General features: G+C 48.5%; 2 protein-coding genes across 12 annotated transcripts in view; one reads left to right on the forward strand and one right to left on the reverse strand.

The window, feature by feature from the left end:
• Positions 1-92: 92 nt before the first annotated feature.
• Positions 93-24,871, reverse strand: PFKFB2 (6-phosphofructo-2-kinase/fructose-2,6-biphosphatase 2). Of its 11 annotated transcripts, none has more exons than XM_007096111.2 (16): positions 24,783-24,871; positions 23,039-23,149; positions 17,830-17,955; positions 17,221-17,317; positions 16,739-16,805; positions 16,527-16,601; positions 16,113-16,169; positions 15,083-15,207; positions 12,931-13,138; positions 12,379-12,525; positions 10,866-10,970; positions 10,007-10,136; positions 9,204-9,266; positions 8,623-8,687; positions 7,822-8,001; positions 93-1,420 (listed from the first exon to the last, which is right to left on the reverse strand). In XM_007096111.2, the coding sequence occupies exons 2-16, from the start codon at positions 23,127-23,129 to the stop codon at positions 1,355-1,357; spliced, it is 1,602 nt and encodes a 533-aa protein (XP_007096173.1). In that variant the 5' UTR covers positions 23,130-23,149; positions 24,783-24,871; the 3' UTR covers positions 93-1,354. The 11 variants fall into 11 exon arrangements, with proteins under 11 accessions (XP_007096173.1, XP_015399294.1, XP_042832267.1 ...); XM_015543808.2 differs by having other exon boundaries at positions 7,810-8,001; XM_042976333.1 differs by lacking the exon at positions 10,866-10,970 and having other exon boundaries at positions 7,810-8,001.
• LOC102959459 (ubiquitin thioesterase OTU1) overlaps positions 24,135-25,835 on the forward strand; it is a 35,318-nt gene continuing 33,617 nt past the window's right edge. The window contains exon 1 of the transcript XR_006213990.1: positions 24,135-24,526. The gene's annotated coding sequence lies outside the window, so the exon portion shown is untranslated. The remainder of the gene's footprint in view (positions 24,527-25,835) is intronic.

The following is a 25,835-nucleotide window of genomic DNA, read 5'->3' on the forward strand; positions in this document are numbered from 1 at the left end:
TTACTTCTCTTGCTACTTACCCTCTTGTCCAGCAAGTGGGTATTTGCATGAAAGAGAAAAATTATTTACAAAGCTAAAAACTTACTGTTCTTAAAAAAAAAAAAAAAAAGGGTGGGGGGTTGCATGTAAGATATTTATCCCTTGGAGCTTCCATAGTTCCATAGCCTCCTTTGGAGTGGTGACAGATTAAAATCACACTGACAAAGATATTTGTACATTTGACAACCACTGATCTAGTTAATGATTACCTGGCTTATCTTTAAGGGAAACCAAATGATGGATACATCAAGGACGTGGTTCCCCTTTGTTCCCTGCCCCTCCCCTGCCGCGTTTTACCTAAGAGACCAGATCAGTAGACCCCGATAGTGACAATTAGCTAAGAGGCAGGCATCAGAAGACTGCTCTTGAAGTCACAGCGGCAGCTTAGAGACCACATCACGGTGACAGACCCCACAGAAAGTCACGTCCCCCTACACTTGTTTTGAAGCCAGAACTCCCTGGTAGAGTTGATTCCCAAGGAACCTTCTTTACTTCTTCAGGTAATGCAAATGGTGCCCTACTTTTCTTTCTCGTCTTCATTCCCACCCACTGGGGAACGGTATTATCCCTCTGCAGCTATGAGAGGACCCAGCATCAGCTAGAAAATACAGGTAGAAAATGAAAAGGGAAGTTAGAAGATGGGTATGCATTCTGGGGAGCCTTGCAGTCAGATCCTGCCCTTACGGGGCCTGGAACAAGAAAACCTTCTCTAAACGAAAAAGCAGCTGACGCTGCTTCTCCATCACCACAGTAGAGACGTTTCAGGGACTGAATTTCTCAGATACCCTCTCTATTCACCTGGTGAATGTGTCTCTTGTTTCCAATGTGACAAAGGGACTGCTCGCATAGGTATGTCGTACTCTAGCCCGTTCGCCGGGAACGGATGGAGAGACCAGCTCTTAGAGCAGAGAAAAGGCTTGCGTAGCACAGCCCGCTCACTTGGAAACAATTAAATCCTAAGAGGTACGTGTGCATTTCAGGAAAGAACAGCCAGCCAGGGATACAATTGCAGGTAGGAAGTTAAATGCCCAAACGGAACAAGATTGACCAACTGAGGTCACACGCAGCAAGGAGATAATAAAAACTAATGGACTCAGGCTGTTAGATATTTTGAGGCACAGGGAAGTGAAGTTCTTCAGTGTAGCAGAAATTCCATTAGGCATGAGGGGAAGAAATGTGATGTTTTTCCAGGCCTCATTTTGGGGGATCTCAACGTCCGATCCCCGCTCAACTTCCTGATCAAGCCCCTGTGGAGCTGACATCCCAAGCTTTATAGTTGATCCTGGAGAAGTCTGGCCTCTCAAACTTCTCGTCATCAGGAATGCGACGTGAGGGACATCGTGGAAGACAAGTGCCTGTGCACAGCCAGCATGGACTCCGCCTAGGAGCCGGAGAAGAAAGAGAAAGCCATTACACCACCACAAAGGGACCGGTAAAAGTAACGCAGAATCCCCGCCCCCGCCCCCCCGCTTCCACCGCTCCCCCACAGGCCAGACCCCCACATCCGCACACACGCATGGACACTCTGGTGTGCTCACACATACCCGTTTTACCCTTGGGATTCAGCCAAACTCCACCGGTACAGTCATGGGCTTCTTTCCCTGAGAAACCAACCTTGTACCCATGCTGGACCAGGCAGTCCTTCCAGACCTAGACCATAAGCCATATGCCCAAGATACGAGCCACGTAAGCCCTGTGGTAAAAGGAGAGCACGTAGGCCCCTACCAGCCAAAACACCATGCCGAGAAAATGGCACCACATTCAGGGCAACTTGGCTTGTGAAGAGGGTCTCTACAGTTGTTATCCCAGTCCGTCCCGCAACCGGTCGTAGCACAAATCAACTTCTTCCCATAAACTGGGATTTAATGTTTTTTTTTTTTTCTGGAGAAATTCTTGCCCCGAGAGCAGTGTTGCTCAAGTGATAAATGTGCATCTGAATCACTTGCTAATCCCATGAGGATGAGGATTCTGATTCAGGAGGCCTGTGACGGGGCCGGAGGGTCTGCATGTCTAACGAGCTCCTGCTCCTTGCGAGGGTACCAAGGAACGAGGCAGGAGACAGTGACACAATCCCACCTATCTTTCCTGTCTCAGAAGATAAATGCCATTTTATCCCTTCGGCTGTAAGCGCTTTAGAAACAGGCAGGTCATATTCCAGAAGGAACAGCCCACTAAATTCTAAGAGATCTCCACATTTTTTCTTTACGACGAAGAGGTACACATTGCTAATGGGAGTCACAGTACAGCGTGGGCAAAGGTTAATTTTTTCTTAATTCTTGTAGAGGCGCCAAAAAGTACACACAACTCCTACTCAAGTTCACGTGCCTTCCATAACGTCCTACCCATGTTTCCCAGAAGGTGGTGGAAGAGAGCCATGACTCCATCAAGGACTCCAGTCACACTGCCAACTGGCTTTGGCTTGTCTGAGGCTCGATCACGGAGCAGCATGAGATCGTTTTGGAGGTGGGGGGAGTGGGTGGAGAACACAATCCGAAATACAAAACAAAAAACCCAGAAGCCTTCTGATAGGTTCAAGTTACACGCCAATTTTATTTACCCATTCTACACACACGCGCACACACAAAAAACATTTCAAATATAGTTATACACACCTTCTGTGGATCTGAGGGGCATATTTTGATATCAATGTCACCAGATTAAATCAGAACGCTGGTAAGGACTCACATTCCTTTTTCACCAGAGCTGTGCCTAGGAAATCTGCAGGATAACTAGTACGTGAGTTCCCAAGTCAGTCCATTCCCTTCACCCATTTCCAACCCCCTCCAAGGGGCACAGCTGGTGATCAGTCCTTTGCTTTTGCCACAGTAAAACCGCCACCAGATCAGAATGAGTTGATTTTGTTATTCCAACACGATTTTAAAAATGTGCACAAGCGATTCAGATACAAAAACACCAAGTTGGTGAATAATGGTCCTAGATCCCCAGTGAAAGGCTTGCTGGAAAGAATACTTCTGCCAACTCTTAAAATCAATTTTTAAGTGCAAAACTTCCCTTGCATTTTTATGTACTAGATTATGAGTGAGAGCCAAATGCATGGCCAACTACACACAGCGGCATGAGCCACTGCTACATCCCGTAACAGGGAAGCTGAGGACACAGAAGGTTCAGAAACAGGCAGTGAAAGGGAAGTCCTGCCTAGAAGTGGGAGAATGGATGGAATGAATTCGGGCAGAGGTAACAATTTCAGGCTTTGAGTAGGCATTTCCTTCGCTGAGTTTACAAAATACCATACACAAGTGATGTTTTCATCATTTGCTGCAAAACGGTGGAGATTTGGCCGCTACTCTAAAAGAAAGGTCTATTAAAAATCATAGCGTACAGAATGTCCCCCTTAAAAAAAAAAAAAACAAAACAGTGAGTGTTTCCTTCCTTTCTTTGTAGGACTCATGCAACAGACACAGAATGACAATAATGCGCATATACTATTAACTGCCACAATTAGAAAACAGACTGTCAGCATACAGACCCCAATAGAGTCCGTCAGTCATCAGCATACAGATCCTACTGGAGTCTGTCAGGCGGTCAGCATATGGATCTTTCCAGAGTCTGTCAGTCAGCACCGGGACCCTACCATACATAGTCTCTCGGTCAGTCAGTCAACATACAGACTCGACCAGGGTCTGCCAGTCAGCGAGCATACTTATACTCCCACTGGATACAGTCTTCTGGACACTATGCATCTAAATTAAATTCCTGGACGTACTTCTGATGGCTGATGTCACCTCTGCGGGAAGTCAGAGATCAACCCTGATCTAGTTGCCAGTGCTGCAATCTGACTCGATCGTTAGATATTTTTCAAAATGAAAATATTTAAAACATGACCAAGGGAAAATGCATACTAGAAAACCTGAGTAAATTTATCACATTTCTTGCAAACGACCACAACGTGGCCTCTGAACTCAGCAAAGACAACGGAATGTGCGTAAGACTGTGTAACCCGGATATAGTTCTCTCAGTTCTTGGACACTCTTCCCCATCCTTTGGCTACTCCAAGCACCAATGAGTTTCTCCAGAACTTAGATCCCCTACTCACAGAAAGATTGTAAGACGGATTTATTTCCAAGGTTATGTCATGTTTCTTCAAAATGCCAGGGCCTCTGCAGATCAACTGTGGGTTGCAAAGAGGAACACCCAGAACCTCCCAGGAAACACTATTCATTCAGTCTAGGAATAGGAGTAAATTGTATTCCTAACTCTAACTTCGCGGAAGGACAGCAAACAAACCTGAGACAATAAGAGAGGGCGGACCCCCAGCACCATGCAAGTTTTTAAAACATTTTCTTATTCTGCTTTGCAGCTGAATGTAAAACAATCCCCTTGTCAAAACAAACCCAGAGATAAAACAGATAATAAGAGCTAAATTCTAATTTGAGGATTAAGAGACCAGAGAAGCTAGTTCTCTAAATCTGCTTTACATTCCTCGTTCAAGTCTGTCACAAAATTCATCGTTCGGCTTCCAAGCGAGAAAACAAAATATACAACGATTTTCCTTTCCTCATTTACTAGACTAAACAATTTAATAGATTAAATGCTAAAGCCTTCGCCTATTTCTCCCACAACGAAATGGAAAGTCTCAGCAAAGGGTACTCCGGAATCCATCCTTTCTTTGTAGAATCTGTGATCTAGGCACAATTACAGTCATATGTATATACTGCCAATACACGTTTTAGTAAGAAAGGAAGAGGAAGACAGAAAAGAAAGGAAGGAGAACTTCTCTGAAATGTGGAGTAAGAGCTCTACGCCTTCTGTATCCTCCTGGCTTCTTCCTGCTCTAACTCCTCTGGAGGGATCTTGCTCTAGAATCTACTGAAGGACGCTGAAACCCATGCTACTGTCAAATCCTAATTTCTTGGGTCCCACCTGAGCGTAGTAAGCCCACCTCAGTCTCCTCTTCTGGGAGAAGCACACTAGGACAGGGGGAGAGTGGAGAAACGATGGGCGGGCTGAGGGCCAGCACGAACTCCCCAGTGACCTGTGTGTCCCGTGGTGGGGTTTACAACAGGGTAACACAATGCTAGCTCGTTAGAGAATTCTCCTCTCACTAAAAGTACGTACAGCCCAAATCCAAAGTCTTTGGCTCAAGATGCTGCTGCTTGTCATTCATGAGCTCTGAATTGCTCTCACTGCACAGCAGGAAAAAAAGAAAAAAAAAAAAAAAAAAGAATAATCATTTAGGCTAAAATGCTGCCAGCCAAGTGAGATGAGGCCACCTTCTCAAAGTGCCACACATACCACCTAGGCCTCATTCTCACCTGGCGGGGTGGGGGTTCTCTCCTCCCAGCCCCTTTAGTCTCCTAGCCAGAGGACAAGAGGAACGTCAGGAGAAGTAATCTGAACTCCACAGCAATGTCTACATTTACAGACTCGATGTGTCGCTCTTTCGCAAATGTTCATTTAGCATAAATTATACACCCTGTCTCTAATATAACCTTCTTCAGGGCAAGGACCTTTTCTTCTACTTCTGTGTACCCGACCCCTCCACCACCCTCACCACCAAGCCCCACAAAGACACTGTGTACATAGAATGTAACAGCGAAACAGGAATAGCAGGTTAGACGCAATTAGGAGCAGAATCTAGGCAAGCAGCCTTTGGAAAGGCCGTGATGGGTGTAAGAATAAAGGACTCATGGTCACAAGTGGGCTGCCTATGATGATAACCCTTATCGTTCGACAAGTTTTATCTCTGTGCCTTTACCCAGAGTGCTTAAAATTCCCAGCTATTACCCAAGTGCATTTATTCACACAGGGATCTGTTCAACACAAAGGGTTAAAGATGGGACTAGAACCTAGGGTGACCCTCTAGAACACAGCAGACTGCCTTCACAGGCGTCACCTCATTTAATATTGTGATCTGCTTGATCTGCTCACACATCTAACTCCAAAGAATCACCCCTTCCGAGCCGAGAGGAATTCAGAATTCTTAGGTTGACGTGCTGTCCAAGGAACTATTCCAGTATTTCTCCCCCACAACTTCATAAAAAGGAGTTCTAACATGGAGTAGGAATCAGAATTCGGGAAGTTGTTTCAATACGTGCATGTCCAGACCCCAATCCCAAAGACTCTGAGTTAGTATTAAGCCTGAAGTGGACCCAGGCACGTCTAGGTTTCAAAAGTTCTAAAGAGGATTCTAATGACTGCTCCTAGGTGAGAACCATGACAAAAGGTCATCTATCACCCAACGAAAACACCCTTGGCAAACAGGTAACTGGCTCTTGCTGGTTACCTCTAAAAGGCAAATCGGTAACTTCAAGGTGTGGACCCATTCCATCGCTTTTAAAACAAAATCTCATGAGAGATCTGGACTTCCCTCTCAGAAAACTGCACATACGTTCCTGTTTTAGATACAGAATTGGAGGGGGGGAGGAGTATGCCGCCATGGGTCACCAAGAAGCTAAGAAGAACTCCTTGCTCTAAACATTTCCTGTTTAGCCCTACTGAGAAAATAAGGTGACCAAGTGAACAGGCAATCCCGGACAATGAAAGGCTAGACCCCTCAGGGTCCCGAAGACTTCTGGATGGCAAGATGAGACAAAAGAATATGCCAGTGAGGGAGATTAAATTCATGACCAGGCTTCTCCATATTTAGAACAAAGAAAACAACAACTGCTCTTGCGTAATTTTTTTTAACGTAAAGAGGGGAGTGTGTTGAAAATTACGGGAAAATCAGAAAAAGCTCTAGTGGACTCTTCTCTGCTGTTTGAGCAATTCCATCAGAGGTGACTCTTTAACTCTGTCCTTCTCGACAGCCCCAGAGGTCACTGGCCTTGGCAGGAAAGCTGCTGTGGTTGGCAAATGGGGAGCCACTGGGGAGAAAAAGACATGACCGCCCTAAAAGAGCCCAGTAAGAGCTAGAGACCGTCCTCTCCCGAACCTCACTCCACAACTGCCAAGGGCCCTGTGCCTGGCTCCCGAAGTGAAAACTACCAACCCAGCTATTTCCCACGTGCTCAGAGCCAACTCCCCCAGGGCACCGCACACTTCAGACTGGTTCTCGTGAACCGAGGTGCGAGCTCTCGCTCTATGTCCACCTGTAGGCTCCAGAGCATCTGTGGATGTTCTGAGGCCTGGGCTGACCCTTTCACGACCTGGCTTGAGAGGAAAGGGGGGGGGGGGGAACCACACTCCCCAGTCCCGATCCATTGAAGCCCCCTGTAGAGAGAGCATCAACAGAGCCTTGACTTCTGTCTCGCCCACCACCCCTTCCCACCTCGACAGACACGATGACAATGCCATGCATCACACCGGACAATCCAAAGGGAAGATGAGGGAGGGGAACAAAGCAGGCAAGTAAGGACTGTGAGTAGAGCACACCTTGAAGAGACAAAAGTGAAGGCAAAATGGGCTTCTGTGTCCCCCCTCTGCCCTGCCCCCCACTTTAGCAACACAAGGACATTAGTGAGTTTAGACACCGAGGACAAAAACCAAGTCTATGGGACATACTTAACCTCAGAGCCAGCTATGCTAAGCACCCAGGGGAGTGTACCCCTTTTCCTCCTCCTCCAGACCACCCCAACCGAGGACATGTCCTGAAACGGCCGCTGGTCAACTTGCCCCTGGGCGGGGAGATGTTTCACACTGGAGAACAGCTAAGATTGGTCTGGAAACACATGAGCTCATGTTCTCTGTTGAGATCCACGGTGTGTTGTTGGGGGTGGGGGCTAGAAGTTAAATGACTCCTTGGTGATTAGTGACAAGGGCAGGAGGCCAAGCCGGGGCAGGGGTGGGGTGGGGGATATAGGGTTACACCACCGGAATGCTGACTTGGGTCTTCGGCTGGTCGGCCCCTTCTTGCGTGTCCAGGGCACGGAGAGGGCTGAGGGGCTTGAGGGGCCGGCTCCCAACACTGTAATTTCTTGGACGCCTTATTGTATTCGAACTGGACAGAGGCGTAAAGCTGTTCCTTCTCATCCTTACAGGGGTTTGGTTCTTGGGGAAGTTGTTCTGATTAGAAATGGAGGGACACCATACAAATGAAAGCCAAGCCAAAAGCTCACTCATCAAGGTTAAACAATGCTTGTAACCACAAGTTTCCTCCACTCCTGCTCCTCTGCAGACAGAGCCTCTCATAAGACATGGGCCATAGCCTTGTCCCCAGCCCCTGGAAACTAAAGGGTTGTAGCTAAAGGTCCTTGAGCATCACCGTCCATAGTGAAAGAGGGCCCGCAAAAGGAAGGGGCTTAAGATCACACAGATTATCAGGACAGACCAAGGAACAAATCTATTCCTCTTAACCCCACTGTATAGGGTCTCCTGGATCCTATATTCTAAAGGGAGCATTCTCTGGGGGAAAAATTTTGTATTTCACTTCAGCTAAACACTTTCCATATTTAACAGGACTTCCAGGAGCCACCTTTCAAGTGAAGACTCAGGAAAGAGGTACTAATTTTTAAAAATAATAATTCCAACATCTCTTCCTTTTGGAAGTAAAGAGACCACACAGGACACGAGTTCTGGACACGTTTTCCTTTTGTACATAAACAAAAGCCCAGGCTCGTGATGTCAGAGGTGCAAAGACTCAAGGTGGCAGGGAAGCTGCACGTTCATCTATGAGAAAATACTTACAGTTGGCTTGTCGCGATGAGTGTTCACAGCCTCCACGTTGAGTTTAATTGTTTCCACTTTGCATCCTGAGAAAATGGAGGAAAGAGAACAGGCTTTCAGGGAAAAAAAACTCAAAGAAAAATTCTTAAGTTTCAGTATGGGAAGCATACCATAAAAGTACGTATATATGCCCGCATACAAACATACAAACATACATACATACTTTAAAAAAAAATTTTTTTTTTTAACGTTTATTTATTTTTGAGACAGAGAGAGACAGAGCATGAACGGGGGAGGGCCAGAGAAAGAGGGAGACACAGAATCGGAAGCAGGCTCCAGGCTGTGAGCCATCAACCCAGAGCCCAACGTGGGGCTCGAACTCACGGACCGTGAGATCGTGACCTGAGCTGAAGTCGGACGCTCAACCGACTGAGCCACCCAGGCGCCCCCATACATACTTTTAAAAATGGAAGGCATTGATGGGATTCCCCTGGTATACAGGGGTCATGAAGTTGAACTTCTGGACAAACTTCAGACAAAATTCAAATATCCTGACTTTCTTCGGTCCCCACCTCCTGCCCAGCTCCTTAGCTCATAGTTACCGTAGGCCACGGGAGTAAGCTGGAAGATGGTATGGAGAGGACACCTCAGGTACGGTAGCTCATCTGAAAGCAGAAAGACCGGGTGCCAGAAGTCGCTTTATCATGGAGTAAGGTCAAGTTGGTGGGCGAATCTCAGCCCACGAGTTTTCTTTCCCCTACCTAGAGTTGTATAATCCCCCTCCTGAATCCCAGACAATTAGCAGGACAGTCACCAAAGAAGCTGCCCAAGCTACGGAGAGGCTAAGAAAGGAAATCAGTCCATTTTGGATCCTTCCACGCAGGCAAAACAGGAGTAAGAGCAGGAGCCAGAGCCCCATGAAGGAGAACATGGGGGCCCAGCTGGGTGTGCCAGAGGCCGGCCTGCAAGCTTGCCAGCAGCTCAGGTAGATCACGAAGGAAAGGGTCAGAAAAGCCAGCAATTTCCTCAGGGCTCTACCCAGACGGAAACTGTCCTACGCCCAATCCAAAGAATGAAGACGGTTCTAAGACACCACGCTCCTCGTAACCGAATAACCAGCTGGGAATGTTTGACCACTGAACATCCTGATTCTGCCAGGAGTGTCAGCTTGACGCTGGCCCTTTAGCCAAGGAGGATCAAGGAACTCCAGCAGCGGCCACTCTCCGCTGAGGGCTTTTGTACCAGCGGAGTAAATTCAGCTGCTGGGAGCCCCACACTGCTGCCTCAAGAATGCACTCCAATTTGAGTGGAAGAGGGGAGGTCCGGTTGCCCAGGATCCTGGTGCCATCTCAAGTCTAGCCCCCTCCCTATGACTGTGTCCCCTGGCCCTTCCCTCAAATGTCACCTGCACCCTTATCCAAGAAGTAGGCCAGGAGGCAGCGCATGACAGCCTGGTGGGAGATGACGAGGACGTTGCCCTGACGCTCCAGCTCCATGATGACAGGCTCCAGCCGCTGCACCAAGTCCTGGTACGACTGCGGAGGAAGTGGGGCACACGGGTAAGACGCCAGCACAGGCCAGCAGCCAGGTTGGCGGCCGGGTCCGGAGTCAAGAGGCCACTTCTCCTTCCCCAGCTGGCTTTCCTCCTGGAGGTTCAGCGACTTCATGTCGCCTGCTAACTCCCCCCAGCCCTGGGATCTCTTGAGAATACTCAAGAGCAACACTCGGACCGAGAAAACTACGGTCAAAAGGAGGAAATCTGAATTCAGCCTGTGTTTTTTCCCCTTCCCACAGAGGAACAGGCAGAACGTGAGGCAACGAGAGTCTCCTAGGGGCTCCCCGGGCCTCTGCCGTTGCCTCCCAACTCTCGACTACGAAGCACTCAAGCCAGGGAATGGCCTCAAACACGCCAGATGATAGGGGGATCATTCATGTCCCATATATTTACTTGGGGCCTAGGCCTGCTTGGGTGGGGTGGGACAGAGGGAGTGGTACGAAAGAAAGATGCAAAAGAGATGATGTTGATTCTGCAATTAGTCAACACAGAAGACATCCTGTCACCTTTTCCCCTGGAGATCTCAATGAGCCATTCGACTGTCTAAGCTGAATTAAACACAGCGTGACCCGAAGGCAGAAGGGAAAAACGACGCGATGCCGTGACCACCGTCTCTAGACCCTCCACATCACGTTCACTCCTTCCCCCAATTTAAAGCTAAACCCCCAACCGAGGGCTGGGCAGTTGCCCCACGTGAGGGGAGTCTCACCTCCCCGCCAGGGTATCGATACAGGTATTTCTCTTGGTCCCGAAGCGCAAACTCCTCTGGGTACTGCTTCTCAATCTCTGCGTAGGTCATCTCCTCGCACACACCCTGCAGGGAGCCACGCCGGCTGGAGGAGGCAGACCGGCCCACGCATCCCCCCACACACAAGGGGGACAACACCGAAGAACCCCAGCTCTCACTACGTGCCAGGCACTGTGGTGCTTGCCCGCGCTGCCGCTGACTGGCCCCGGCGTGTGACACTGGCAGGGGGAGGGCCGCCGCAGACAGGACGTGGCTGCTTAAGCTGTCGCTTGCTCCGGCTACTTCGGAGGAGTCAGAAGTCAAGAAAAGTCAGCAGGATAGAGGGAACAGGAAACAGGGAAAGAGGGGACACTGAAGGGACCAGAGAATTCTTACAGAAGGCATAAAAAGGTACAGAGAAAGAAATGAAAAAGAAAGGTCTACTTCTCGATGAAAAAGAATGAAATCTTGCCATCTGCAACAACATGGTTGGAACTAGAATATATTATGCTGACTGAAATAAGATATATGACTTCACTCATATGTGGAATTTAAGAAACACAACAGTTGAACCTTATAAGGGAAGGGAAGGAAAAATAAGGTAAAAAAAAAAAAAACAGAGAGAAAGGCAAACCATAAGAGACTCTTAAATACAGAGAACAAACTGAGGGTTGCTGGAGGGGAGGTGGGGGGGGGGGGATGGGCTAAATGGGTGATGGGCATTAAGGAGGGCACTTGTTGTGATGAGCACTGGGTGTTATATGTAAGTGATAAATCACTAAATTCTATTCCTAAAATCATTTTTATATATGTTAACTAACTTGGATGTACATTCAAAAATATACAATAATAATGAAAGGGAGGGAGGGAGGGAGGGAAGAGGAGGGGAGGGGAAGGGGAGGGGAGGGGAGGGGAGGGAGGGGAGGGGAGGGGAGGGGAGGGGAGGGGGAGGGGAGGGGAGGGGAGGGGAGGGGAGGGGAGGGGAGGGGAGGGGAGGGGAAGGGAAGGGAAGGGAAGGGAAGGGAAGGGAAGGGAAGGGAAGGGAAGGGAAGGGAAGGGAAGGGAAGGGAAGGGAGGGGAGGGGAAGGGAAGAAGGAGAGGCCTACTTCTGGGCTCAAGGACAGAAAAAGCCAAGAACAATTTGGAAAGGACTTTTCCAAAAGAGCTGACCAAATGATCCAACCAGAAATTAAGGTGTTGTTAGCCATTTCTTTTTCCCAGGAGAAAAATAGGCAAAGGAACAAAATGGAGCTTCCCTCTCCCCAGGTACCAGAGCGGCTAGGTCGCAAACTGGTTTGGGCCCATCACTGGCACAGGGGCTCAAGCGTGAGGCAGGCAGTCCTGACTGGGGTGCAATTGTTCTCACCTCCTCCCCACGTACTACTACCCGGTAGTTCTGGTTTTCTAGACAAAACTGCCCATCTCCTGACTTCTGAGTTCCTGCCTGAATAAGAGACTCTTACTGGCTTTGTAGCCATCAGAATTTCTTACTCACAGCATCAATCTCATTCAGAATCTTCCACTGCTCATATGTTACACCCAGGGACTCAGCAGTCTGGATAGTCCTCTTCAGCTGGCTTGTCCACACTTTGAGGTCTGCTATCTCCTGTTCCCCCAGAAACTTCCTTAGAGCCTGGGCAAACTGGGGTTTGAGATAAAATTTTAAAAGGAGACACACACGCACATACACAGGATTGCTAGCCTGGCCTGTAAAAGACAACACGTAGGATCATGGTCAAAATTCAAAACATGCTACACAGTTAGGATAAACCCACGGGGAAATGAACTTCAACTGGAGCATCCTGTACTGTGCTAGGGACACAAGTGGTGCCCAAGAGATATCTGACGGTCCCATGAACAGCAGAAGTGGTTCTAAGTTATCCACATTACAACACAGAATCAGTGGATGAGAAAATGTCTTCATCATTTGCTTGGCTAAGCCCCAATGGGATTTAGGAAGAAGTAATGGGATAAGAGGCGTGACCTCTGCCATGCCCTTCCTCCAACCCTAAGCCTGGGAACTTCAGCCTGCCGCCGAACCACTCACCTGCTTTCCCCGTGCCGAGAGGCCAGAGTCGCCCCCAATCTTCCCCAAGAGGTTGAATTCACTCTCTCCGTGCCGGCAAAGGTAAATGGTGCGAGGCTGCACGTGGATATTCATGAGGTAGTAGACTATTTTGCTCTGGATGTAGTCCTGGACTCTGTTCACTAAAAATCGCTGGCCCACATTTATCACCTTGATGAAAGAAAGATCCCTGGGACAGAGCAGGAGAAAAGAGAATCCCTGCGAATGAAAATCTGAGGATAACAGTGGGAAGGGAAGGATTCCCATAGCCACTTTCGGGTTCAAGACAGCTCTTCCTCCTCTCCTATCAGAGCCAACTCACATTTAAGGAAACAAGCGGTAAGAGACGGGTTACACCTCAGATCCAGTCTACCACTTCTTCAGGGCCTATACTGTGCCATGCAGTGTAGACAGGTACGATACAAAGAATCCAGACTTTCCTTCAGGGGCTAGACTAGGTGATGTGACAATTTTGCTACCCTGAAGTTTGGTGAGAAGCACATTCCCCATCTGAGGGAGCGAGAACGGCTTCGCTGGCAGGGAGGGCAGGAGGCAGCAGAATCTTAGAAATCTCTCTACATTCCTGCATCGACCGAACCAAGCCTCTCTCAGAGGCACTTCCACAGCTGTTGCCCCATCAGAGAATTTGTCTCACAAATGATCCATGCTCATTCCAAAAAATTTTCCAAAAAAATGTGTAACGATGTAAATAAACATCACCCAAACCCTACCTACCAACACACACACACACACACACACACACACACACACACACACACACACTTTTAGAATGTTATTCTATATAGGACCTCTATGAAGAATATACTATTACACCCTATCTAGAACAGTGCTTTTCAACCTTTAAATTAAGGAACACATCCAAATACTAACGTTCTGGGCAATCTACTTGAAGGAACTTTGAGACTCCAAACATTAAGCAGACCATTAACACAACCGAATGATGGGCTATGCACACTTATGTTGCCACTTGCTTGGCTGCAGGGCTGTGTTCTTGAACACAGCTGTTAACTGCCTCGACTACATACTTTGCCAAAGGCCACATTCTCCCAGGTTTCTGTGTACACATCTTTCTCCAAAACGGACCTGACATTTTACTATAGCTCTCGTACCTCGTGCATATCAAGTTATCCCATACTACACACTACATTGCTAACAGACACTGGCACAGTAATAATGGCTGGCCCCGACCAGACATTTCTGGTGAGCCAGGAGTGGCAAGGACTTTACGTGCTATATATCCACACACAGACACGTGTGTCTGTGTGTGTATACATATACATATACATACAGGTATATATACACATATGCATATTCATACACCTACACACATGTTTTATATATAACATATATTTGAGTTTATTATAAATTTTTGTTTGTATCTACTCGTATTATGTGTATTTATATGTAAAACAACAGTATATATACATTACCCATATTTGTACATGTCTGCATGTCATATTTTATATGAACATATATTTCTACATAATGTTAGGGCGATACATGTAACATATATATGTGTATATATATATATACACATATATATGTAGATGCTTCTTACACATTACACAATATATATACACGCAATAAACTTTAAAAATTTTTCAAAAACCGATGACACATCTCTCTGAGGGGTTTCCTACAACACCCTAGATGAGAACCATGGATCCAGAGCAGTGGTCCTCAACCTGGGGTGACTGTGCTCCCCAGGGACATCTGCAGTGTCTGAGAACACTTTAGGTTGAGGCAGATTGGGAGTATTACTGATGTCTAGTGAGGGGAGGCCAGGGATGCTGCTAAACATCCCACCGTGCACGAGACAGCCCCCTACTGCTCTGATAAAAAATTAGCCAGCTCAGAAGGTCAACAACGCTGAGACTGAGAAATCCTGTTTTAGAGAAGAGAGAAGAAGAATGGTGGTAAAAGACACCTCACTATTCAAGTGTAAGGCGTGACCCACATCGAAGCCACAATTCCACACCTTGTTTCTCTGGAAGGATGTAAACATTACAGGTCTGGATTGTCAAACAGAAGGTTTGAGGACAGTGGGAGAAAGGCTCTTTTCTCAAATGAGACCCCAGCCTCAGGCCCTTCAAACCATGGCCTTAAACCTTACTTGTCATAGCTGTCTGGGTCAAGGGGCCGATAGGTGACTTTGTAGCACTCGATCCTCTTTAGGAAGTCCTCCATCACATTCTCCCTGTTCCTTTCAGGGTAGTCAGGGCTCGACACCTTTACCTCCTGGAATCACAGGAAGAATAGGGCCTGGTCAGAGGTCTGCCCTTAACAGCCCTCCCATAAACAGCCAGCGCTAAATAAAGAGAAGGAAGTCCACAGAAGGGCCCTTTCACTAGAGTGTTGGCAATCCCCACTCGTTGAGCGCCCCCTCCCTGTCCTGTGACCCTGGCAACCAAGAAAGGAAAGACAACTGGGGAATCATGTGCCTGCCCTTGGCTGAAGGACTGAGGCAGTCACGCAGCTGAAAATGCTCCTGGGCCCCAATCCCTCTATGCGCCCTGCCAGGAAAACAGAATGGGCTTCCATTTCTCTACACAACCACTCAGAATAGGGTGTTTGATCTGATGCAGACCTGACTTGGACCAGATGCTTCTTCTGAGATGGTCCCAAGTTCCCACATTGCTAGGAGGGCACTGCCATGACACCATGTCTACACGGCACAGCACAGCCCATCAAATGAGCACTGGTTTACACTGCGACAGTACAGAGCATGAGGCATTCGGTGCACGGAGCGCTGACCTGAATGGCAGACAGTTAGTGGGCAGGTGAACTTCCTATACGGCGGCCCTGACAGACAGCGAAGGGGCGGATCCACTCTAAGGATATACCGAGGTCTCGGAACCCAGCTAATACCCAGAACGCGGGGCCAAAACTCCTACCGTCTAAGTCTTGGCTTCCATTCAACAACTAGTTCTTACTTTATTCCTCAAAGCCTCAGCTTCGCCTCCCAAGGGAAGGGTGTGGAAGTATAAAATGGTGCTCCGGCAGATTAAAACGATCAGCTTGTATTGTTAAACGTGTCTATTTTCTTTCACTACCCGGTTGACTCTCACCGCTCAGCCACCAACACACACATAACACATGGCAGAGAGGATAGAGAGGTGGCGGTATGCAGGGGAGTCACCCACCAGGATGTTGGCAGCAATGACATCAGGATCATCACAGACAGATTCCACAAAGAATACCTGGCCAGGGAGAGAAGGCAGTGATAAATGAGTCTAAAATGGCCAGGCTGTTAATTAACAGCATGTGCTCACACCTGCCCCACCCCTGTCACCACATCCTCCAGGATTTTCTTTCATGAGAGCAGCCTCCACGGCCTCTTCGTTTAAAAATAGCTCTTACCACATCCCCGGGGCCTCAGACATACAGGCTACGGGGCTGAGAAAGGACCTGAAAGAAAACACTCAAGGACTGGGGGTATTCCCCAAGAAAAGAAAAGGGAGAGCCAACCCGGTCCTCAGACACCAGAGTCAAAGAGATTCACGTGTCCCTCCTGGCTCCCTACCTCCACTCATCCCAGCATGAAGCCAGGTTCCTACCTTGAAGGAATTCTCCTTGGCAAAGTTCAGAATCATGTCCCGCCTCTCCCTAGTGGTATTGGTGGCATCGAACACCTGAGAAGAGAGGCCCCAAAGTAGATGAGTGGGAAGAGAGACTGGGAATCCCACCGAGGCAGACCCAACGTGAGGCCGTGCAGTCACCCTGCTGGAAGGGTGGAGACCAGGATGGGGAAGGGGCAGGGAAGGCTCACCGCGATCTGCCCGCTCTCCTCCGTAAGATATGCCTTCACATCTTGCAGTGCCACCAGAGCGCACTGTCTGCCGTGAGAACAGAGGACATCAGCGAGAGCAGCACCAGACCAAGGTCAGAGACGTGAACGACTCGGTTGCTATAGGAGTCACATCCCCTCCCGCCCGGCTTTCCCAATGGTCAAACATTTTCCCTAACTAGACTTTTCAACTTCCCCCCTGAAGTTTTTACACCCCCCCCACACCTTTCTCCCTCCTCTGCCCCATGCGTACCAAGCGTCCCTCTGCAGGTTTACCCCACAAACACACATGCATCTCCCTGAGCCTGTTCTACCTCCCAAACCCGATATGACCCGTCCACCAAACAACTTCCAGTTAAAAGCCCCACAGGATGTTTACTGAAATGAAAACCGAGCCCTGTCACATCTAGTCTTGTGATGGCAGAGAAAGAGCTGGCTGGGAGGTCAGGCCTAAGAGGACTCACTTGCGGATCTTCATGGCCTCCTCGTTGTCATGCCGGAAGAAGTCATATGACTTATAGGACTTGACTGCTTCACGCCGATATACCCCAAGATTAAACACTGCAGATGACACCAACAGCCTTCAGCAGTGAAACAACACAATGGTCCCACCAAAGGGGACTTCTTGGTCTACTGTCAGAATGGCCAAGGAAATGAAAAAAGCACCATGGTATGTTGGGAACAACACCAGATTGAGAGTCAAGTTAGATTCAAGTTCAGACTTACTAGACCTTGAACAAGTCTTAAACTGCCTGAGTCTCAATTTCCTCAGTCACTTTGGCTATTTCACAGGGGTACTGCTAGGATGAGGCAGGATGATATATATGGAAGGGCTCTGAAAATGCAAAGCCCTATATTACCAAAGGCATTCCCTTAAAACTAGGCCCATCCACCCAGGCCAAAAGGAAACAAGTCTGTAAACAGGGAATAAATCCAGTAAATCAGGAAGCAACCACTATTTCTGCCAGGAGCACCCTGTAACCTTGATGCCAAGGAGAATAAATCGCCCAGAGGCCCGGGAGGCCCAAGAACTAATCATTTCCCTTCCCAAGGAATACATGACCTGCACCTACCTTTGGTGGGCACTCCAATCCAGTTGAGGTAGCGTGTGAGTTTCTTGGACACGTAGGTTTTGCCCCGGGCTGGCAGGCCAATCATAACAATGAGCGTTGGGGAGTTGGTCATGTAAGAGGCCCATGCTAGAGGGGGGGAAAGAGCAGAACTGAATGTCTAGGGGCTGAGTAAGGTTCACGCACTGGGCTAGGTACTTCATAGCCATAACCTGATTTAATCTTTATAAGCCTCAGTAAACCCAAGGGAAAACTGGGAAGGCAAACTGAGGAGATAGCAGTCCAACCTCCTAAAAGAGAATTAAAAGGTCATGTAGATTTCCAAGAAGTACCCAAACCAAGATATGTCTTCCCCACATATGCAACGTCTCCACAGAGGTACCTAAGGTGGGAAGAGAGGGCAAAGTGGCAAGGATTAGGAAGATAAGAACCATGGCACCTTCCTTCACATAACCATGTCAGGTAACCCAAGGTTGATCCGGCTGTGGAGACACGCCTTGTGTCTGGAGAGTCTCCAGTGCAGAGCTGGGCTGGCTCCTAGAACAGACCCAACAGAGCTGCAGCTTCCTGAGCAGCTTGCTCACGGGGCCTGGCTGCGCCCGCACCCCGGCCACCCGGCCCATCCTGCCACAGAGGAGCGGCAGGAGATGGGCCTCCACTGCTGCCAGCCACTCTCCTGGGCCAGGACCCAAACTGAGGTCATGTAGGACTTGGGCTCTACAGGCTCTTGTGAGGGGAGGCCCTGCCCAGGGCTGGGAAAGGGAAAGAACTGCCTCCCCTCTGCACTTCCCAGCACTGTTTTCCAGAAGGTGCCCTGCAGGTCGCTGCTGCTTCTCTGTTCTGAGACAAGGTGACCCTATAAGGCTAAGAAACAATTCAGTGAAACTGGGCTACTTGCACAGGAAGTCATTTTCAACAGATCTCAGGGGAGAAGTGGGCAGAAGGGCCTGGGTAGAGGAAGACCACAGAAGGAAGAGCGTTTCCTTAGGGTGTTTGGCAAGAAGTACCCAGAAATCAAAGAGTGGCCCAAGTGGTCAGGGAGGAGTAGATGCCCAGATGAGGGGTTAGGGGACTTGGCCTTTAGTCCTTTACCCGTGTGCACAGGGAAAATGCCTGGGCCTGAGCAGGGGCTCCTCCAAGGTAGGTAATGAGCAACACAAATGATTTTCATCTCTGTACAAATAGGGAGCACAAAGCCAGGCAAAAACACCACCCTGCAGACTTAGCTGATGTGAATTCCCGATATCTGATCTCCTAACAGGTCTGCCCGGAAGCTGCTGCCTTGGGTTTCAGTAGTAAAATTCTCCCGAGTCTTCACTTTCTCCAGCTCAGTGCGATGCTCTTCTCAATCCCCCGTGATTTGCCTCATTACCTGCACTTCTGGGCCTGCTTTGTCCACAACTTCCAGCCCATTAGGCGCTTCCCCCTAAGGTCCTCTCACCCTCCCTAAAGCTGAACATGAACTGATACTTGGGAGCTGCTCTGAAGCTAAACAGGGGGCCAGCTGCTGAATGTTTACCTAACCAGTCAGAGAATGCTAAGAGCAAAAGAAAACAGGGGTCTCTAAAGACTCCCCTAGGCACCACACCTCCCACCACTGGGCTTCTCATTTTCCAGGACTTCTTAGTTTCTGAAACGAAGCCACACTTCCTATCTCAGATTGCCACATTGACAAAATTAGGAACCTTCTGTCCGGCTGGTTACAAAACAAAACCACTACCACCTTAATTTGAAGAGTAGATAGTTCAAGCTGATTAATTTCAGGGACAGTGAAACATACCCCTGGACATATAATGGAAAGCTGTTTCAATGCTGAAAATTCTCTCCTACCTTCTTTACATAAGGTTTAATTTGCTTTCTTAATCTTTTTTTTTAATTGTTTTTTAATGTTTACTTATTTATTTTGAAAGAGAGAGAGAGAGCAGGGGAAGGGCAGAGAGAGAGGGAGACAGAATCCCAAGCAGGCTCCGCACCATCAGCATGGAGCCCAATGCGGGACTCAAACCCATGAACTGTGAGATCATGATCTGAGCCAAAATCAAGAGTTAGATGCTTAGCCGACTGAGTCACCCACGTGCCCCTCCCTTTCTCAATCTTAAATTTATTCTCCCTCATGAACATAATTAGAGGAATGGAGGGGTTGATAACCTCCCTCCTATAAACAGAAACACTCAGACCCAGGGAAGTGAACAGCTCGGCCCACAGTTCTACAGAAGGTCAAGTCAGGGCTCTGACCGGACTCCTGGTTTCATGACAGCCGCATCAGTTCCAGCCACCAGCTCTTGTCAGCACCTGGCGACGGCAATCATGTGATAAGTATGACTACACTCTCTAATCTAATCCTAAGAGGTGGTCTAGAAGGTCAGTGGAGAGAGCATTGGTGGTTCGAAGGTAGAAGGTCAGTGGTTCCCAGCCTTTTCATGAACAAGGTCTTCCACGGTATGTTCTAAATATACCCAATATTTTTGGAATATACAGCCTATTAAAATGTATTTCATTAGTAGTATCTTTTTTCATGTATGAAAAGTCATAAAACTGCCAATTACCTCCCGCTATTTGACTGATAGGCATGAAATAGCCAAGTTCTGCAGCTATAGTTGATAATGCCCAATTTCCACTCATGTGCTTTGAAGTATTAAAAATAGCTAACAACGTAGAAGTTTTTAGGAGAATAAACCAGTAATGCTGACAAACATTTCAGATGTGTCTATCTTTCCTCCTATGATTTCTGTGCAAACAGGCAAAGGCGTACACGCGAGCATGCTCCCTGCAGCATTGTCTATGATGATGGAAAACTGGAAACAGCACAAATGGGCATCAGGGGGAGGCTGGCATATGCAGATAATGCAGTTAAGTATTACTACACAGAAAGAGGTAAATTTGCATTTATGAACACACGCAAAAAAACGCTCCATGATACATGGAGGTACACATGGGAATTGGTCTGTTCCAGACCCACTCAAAATATCAAAGAATGAAAGAAACAAAGAAAAGCATGTACGCCCACACTCACCCCTATCCCCAACAGGCCTAATTCCTGAGGTGCCTTTAAGATGCCCTGAAGCCAGTCATCTGAGCACCTTAAAGGCACCTTGGCCAGCAACCTCCCTGTCACCCCGATCTCTGGAGCCGCTGAAGTTCCAGTAATGCTCCTTTGGAGGCTGTGGCTCCCTAAAGTCATTCTCCGGTCCTCCAGCTCAGGCACTTCCCGGAGTGAAGCCAGCCAACACAGGTGTAACTGGCAGCAAGGGGATAACGGCTGACCTATTAATAAAGCAACTGCTGGGTGTGAGCACTAAGCAGCCAGGGGAGCCCTGCTCCAAGACACAGGCAAGCAACAGAAAAAAAGGAAATCAGCTAACACGTATTTTCATGGGTGTTTCTCCTTTGTGGCTGCAGCTGTCCCCCGGTCCAACCCACGAGGGGAGAAGTAAAAGGGGGTAAATGAAAGATGGCGGTGTCAGGACAGCCCAGACGCTTCCAGTGGGGGAGAAGAAGGTGGAGCTCGGAAAGGAGAAATCAGAGCCCAGAGCAGGAATCAGAGACTAGAGGATAGGAAAGAGACCTGGGAATACTGCCTCCTTAACTATCGAGAGCCCTCAAGGCAGAAAAACTGCAGAAGAGCGGGAAAGGCAGGTAGCAGGTTTCTGTGGAGAATAATGCGGAGCTAGAAGGCTGATGCTGGGCACTGTGCAGCCCGCGTCCCCACCAGCTCAAGTGTCCTAGTAACATGTGTGCACCTCTCTTTAAGATGTGCATCCCATACCCCCAAAGCCGGGTTACAGTACAGCAAGAGGAGAAAGCATTCTTTACTGAGAATCTAATCCTTCACAGGGCTCTTTCAAATAGCTCCCAGCACAGCATTTTCAATTTATATGCAATGAAAATAGAGTCACCAGTGAAAACTAACACACTTCAGCTACAGAAACTCTCTTGTAAGTACTTTCTTATATTGACTCATTTAAGGCTCACATCGTTCTAGGGGGAGATATTATTTGTATTCCCATTTTATAAATAAGCAAACTAAGGCCCGGAGAGGATAAGCAACATGTTCAAGGGCACACAGCTAAGAAGTAGTAAAACGGGATTCAAACCCAAGCAGTCTGACTCGAAGGGATGCACTCAAACATCATGCTATACTAGTTATCTCCTATTTGCCCTCAGTACCCGGCTTCCTGCTCTGGCAGAGAACGGGGACCCTAATCATAGAGGTGTGCCAACCCCAGTGTCACATCCAAACAGGCTGCCTCTGTTGCAGCGTAAACCCCAGCAAGCTTCGTCAGCGCTAGATGAAAAGAGATCATCGTCCTTAATCATGAGACTGACAAGGACATGACATCAAGGCCGAGACCTGAGGGAAAGCTTTGACCATGAGAGATGGATTCCAGGTCTCGTGCTGGTTGGCTGTCGTTCCCACCTGCTGACACGCATAACCACTGAAGTGAGAACTGACTGACAGGGTTCCAAAGGAAAGGGGCATCTGGAAGCAGGGGCGAGGGTTAGCATTCCTTGAGGACCTTTTGGACCATACAGTCTACAATGATGGTCAGGAATGCAGGTGCATGGGGAGAAGAAATGATGCTTCATTCCTCTACAAACCCACCTGATGTCTCTGTCTAAACAACTGGCAGGGAAACACTCCGGTGATATCTGTCCCCAGAGGAGTGAACTTGCGGGAAAAGTAGTTTGCAACGTGCAAAGGCTAACCCTGTGGGAAGCAGGGTGCCCACGTCAGAGTGAGAAGTCAGATGCCACGGTTGACTCCCCTAAGGCCAGTCAAAATGAACGACTGCTGGCTCTCACCTGCCATGTCCACAGTGAGCAGCATCCTCACAAAACTTGGCCCCCCAAATAAAGGGAAACTGTTAACAGTATCAGCCCTAAGTAATCCCCGCACCTGCCATTCTGCCTTGCACACCGTGTAACTTTCAACATCAGTCAAGTGTGCACATTCCCCCACCCCCACCCCACGAGGCAGTTAAAGAAAGCAGTAAGAAAATGTAGAGAAATACCAGCAGTCTAGCTCCAGTGACAGACATTTCACTGGGTCTCCTTGTTTCGGACAAGAAATTCCCCTTGTAGATTTGGTTCTAAATTCCCCTGTCAAAGAATTATCGCTTACTCCCACCAAGCATTAAAGTCAAGGATTACAATTCTATTCCCAAGACAAAATCCTGGGAGGGAGCAGCCCCTCCTCCTTCCCCGAACTCACAACATTTCTTCTCTGACATTCGGAGACTGGAGGTTTTGGTTTCACAGCTGTTGTTGTTCTGTTCTGAGGAAGATGCGAAATTCCCAGACATGGCAGCTCTTCAGGAGATGTCTGGAAGGGACAAAAGGAATGGAAGGAAGGAAGGAAGGAGACATCCCTCAAAACACTCAGGGAAGAGGACAGGTGCAGTATCAGTGAAAGAACACGGGGCCAAGAGTCAACCCCAGAACTTGTTGCTCTCAGTTAACAAGTTGGGAGGACCTTTGGAGAAGGTCCTCCCTAGCCCTGTTTCCTCATCTGTAAACTCAGTTGCACTAGAACCTTCCATGTTAAATGCTACTTAGGGGTTTACATTCACATAAATTCAATCCTTCTAATAATCCCTCAGTAAGGCATATTTTGCTACCATTGTTACTTTCCCCCATTTTACAGGTTGAAAAACTGAGTTTAATCAGTCAGTGGCTCATCCAAGTTCCTTCCTGACCTCAGATTCTAGTTTAAGAATCTGGGGAGTAGGGGTGCCTCAGTGGCTCAGTTGGTTAAGCGACTGACTTGGGCTCAGGTCAGGATCACACAGTTGATGAGTTCAAGCCCTGCCTCTGGCTCTGTGCTGACAGCTCAGAGCCTAGAGCCTGGAGCCTGCTTCGGATTCTGTGTCTCCCCCTCTCTCTGCCCCTCCCCCAATTGTGCTCTGTCTCTCTCTGCCTCTCAAAAATAAAATAAATGTAAAAAAAAAAAAAAAAAAAGATGCTGATGGTGGGACGCCTGGGTGGTTCAGTTGGTCGGGGGTCCGACTTCGGCTGGGGTCATGATCTCACAGTCTGTGAGTTCGAGCCCCGCGTCGGTCTCTGTGCTGACAGCTCAGAGCCTGGAGCCTGTTTCAGATTCTGGGTCTCCCTCTCTCTCTTTGCCCGTCACCCCCCCCCCCTTCAAAAATAAATAAACATGGGGGAAAAAAGAATCTGGGGGGAGTAGTGGCAGAAGTTGGGGGTGAGGTGGGTTGCAAATAGATGCAGTTCATTATCATAAAGTCACTGCAGCCCAACGGCAAGATTGGACTGAAAAAAACGGGAGGAACGGGGAAATCTCAAACATGTTCCCTTAAGGAAAACTGTAACTGGACCCAGGGACAACCCTAGTACGTCACCATTTCTCCTCTGGTGTTCCCATTCGCAAGCCCTTGCTCCACACCCTCTTCCCATCCCTCCCTCGGAACGCAGTCTATATAAGGAACACGGGGGCGCAAAGAGGTGACAAATGACTTCCCCAAGGTCACCTGCTGATTAAGACTCGAACTGGGGTGGAATAGCCTCGTGCTCACGCCCCACACCCAGACAAGGGGCTCGTGAGGACCGAAAGTCCTGTTGCTTCCAGAACCTTGTCACTGCCCTTCCACCAACCACACAAATGCTCCAACCCCAACACCAGCCGCGGCTCCCGGTCCCCGAAAGTCCGCACTCTCAGCAGTGCCAGCACTTCCCCGAAACGGTAAGGCATCACCGTCCCGCACCTCATTCGGCTGCACGTAGCCCCCCTCCTCCCTCCCGCCCAGACCCTCCCGGGCACAGTACAGCTGTCGCTCACCCTGTGATCCCTCCTAAGCTCCCTCCCGGCAATGGCCCCGGCACTTTCCCGGTTACGCTGCGGACGGGAGCCGGGAGACTGTGGCCCGGGTCCCGTCACCTCCGTAGCCGGCAAATCACGTGCCCGGGTCTGGCCCCTCCACCCAGGCGTCGGTCCTCACCTGGAGAGGATCGACCAATCCGGCGCCCGCAGGCTCCAGGGGGCGGGTTCAAATCCGAATCGCTGACGCCGGCTCTGGAAGGTGGATGAAAACTGTAAAGCCAAAAAGATCGCTAGCTCCCAAGTTTCCTCGCCCTGCGGAGGTTGGTTGCATCGTTGCTAGGCAACTAATAGGGCTGGGGGCGGGGCTAATAAAAAAAAGCATAAGTTTTTTTCATACTCTCGCGAGAGGAAACGAAGGGGACGTCTTCAGAGGATGTGACTTTTTGGTGATGGGGAAATGTTGCGGAGATTAACGCTTTCCTCCCTGAATCCCAGAGGGACCTCGCTTAGATCCGTAAACTGGAACGTAAACTCTAGAAGGTGCTTTGCTAAAGTAAGCTACCACCGTCCTTGAGGTGATTACACCGTAGGGGGTTTGTATATCCTTCCCATAGGCCAGACACTGTAACCTAAGAAAGTCAACTACTCTTCTACTGTCATTGCTGAACCAGGAGCTTCCCTGGACCTTCCACATACTCCAGTGGTCTCCCTTCTGCCTCCTATGCTATACCACCTGGTCTGGTCGTCTTGAAGACCCAAAGAGGAAAATTGCTCCAGCAAAAATATTGGGTTACAAAAGTGAAGAGGCAAAGCTTCCATATAACTTATTCGGAGGTATTTAGAGTAGAGGTGAGTTTGTACATTTCAAGAGAACTTTTCACAGTTGCTCCCAGGCCTTTCTGATGCTTGATTCTGTTGATAAACTCACTCTACGCAGGCTAGGGCATGCTCCTCCAGGATGGAAAAAGAACAAGGAATAGAGATTTCTTGGAAAGGAGATAAATTCAGAGATGTCTTTATTCCTGGGGATAAAATTCATCCTTCAAAATAGCTCAACTAGCGCCTCCTTTTTGAGGCTTTTTACAACAACCAGTATAACTGCCTTATCTGTACCAATACAACTCTGTATGCATTCAGCAAGTGTTTGTTGAACGCTTGTTTGGTGAGGCACAGTCCTTGGTTCTAGGGATACAGGATTGCCAAAGGTCACATAATCTAGCATTACCACGTG

This window comes from Panthera tigris, chromosome F3 (assembly GCF_018350195.1).
Source record: "Panthera tigris isolate Pti1 chromosome F3, P.tigris_Pti1_mat1.1, whole genome shotgun sequence".
Lineage (NCBI taxonomy): Eukaryota > Metazoa > Chordata > Mammalia > Carnivora > Felidae > Panthera > Panthera tigris.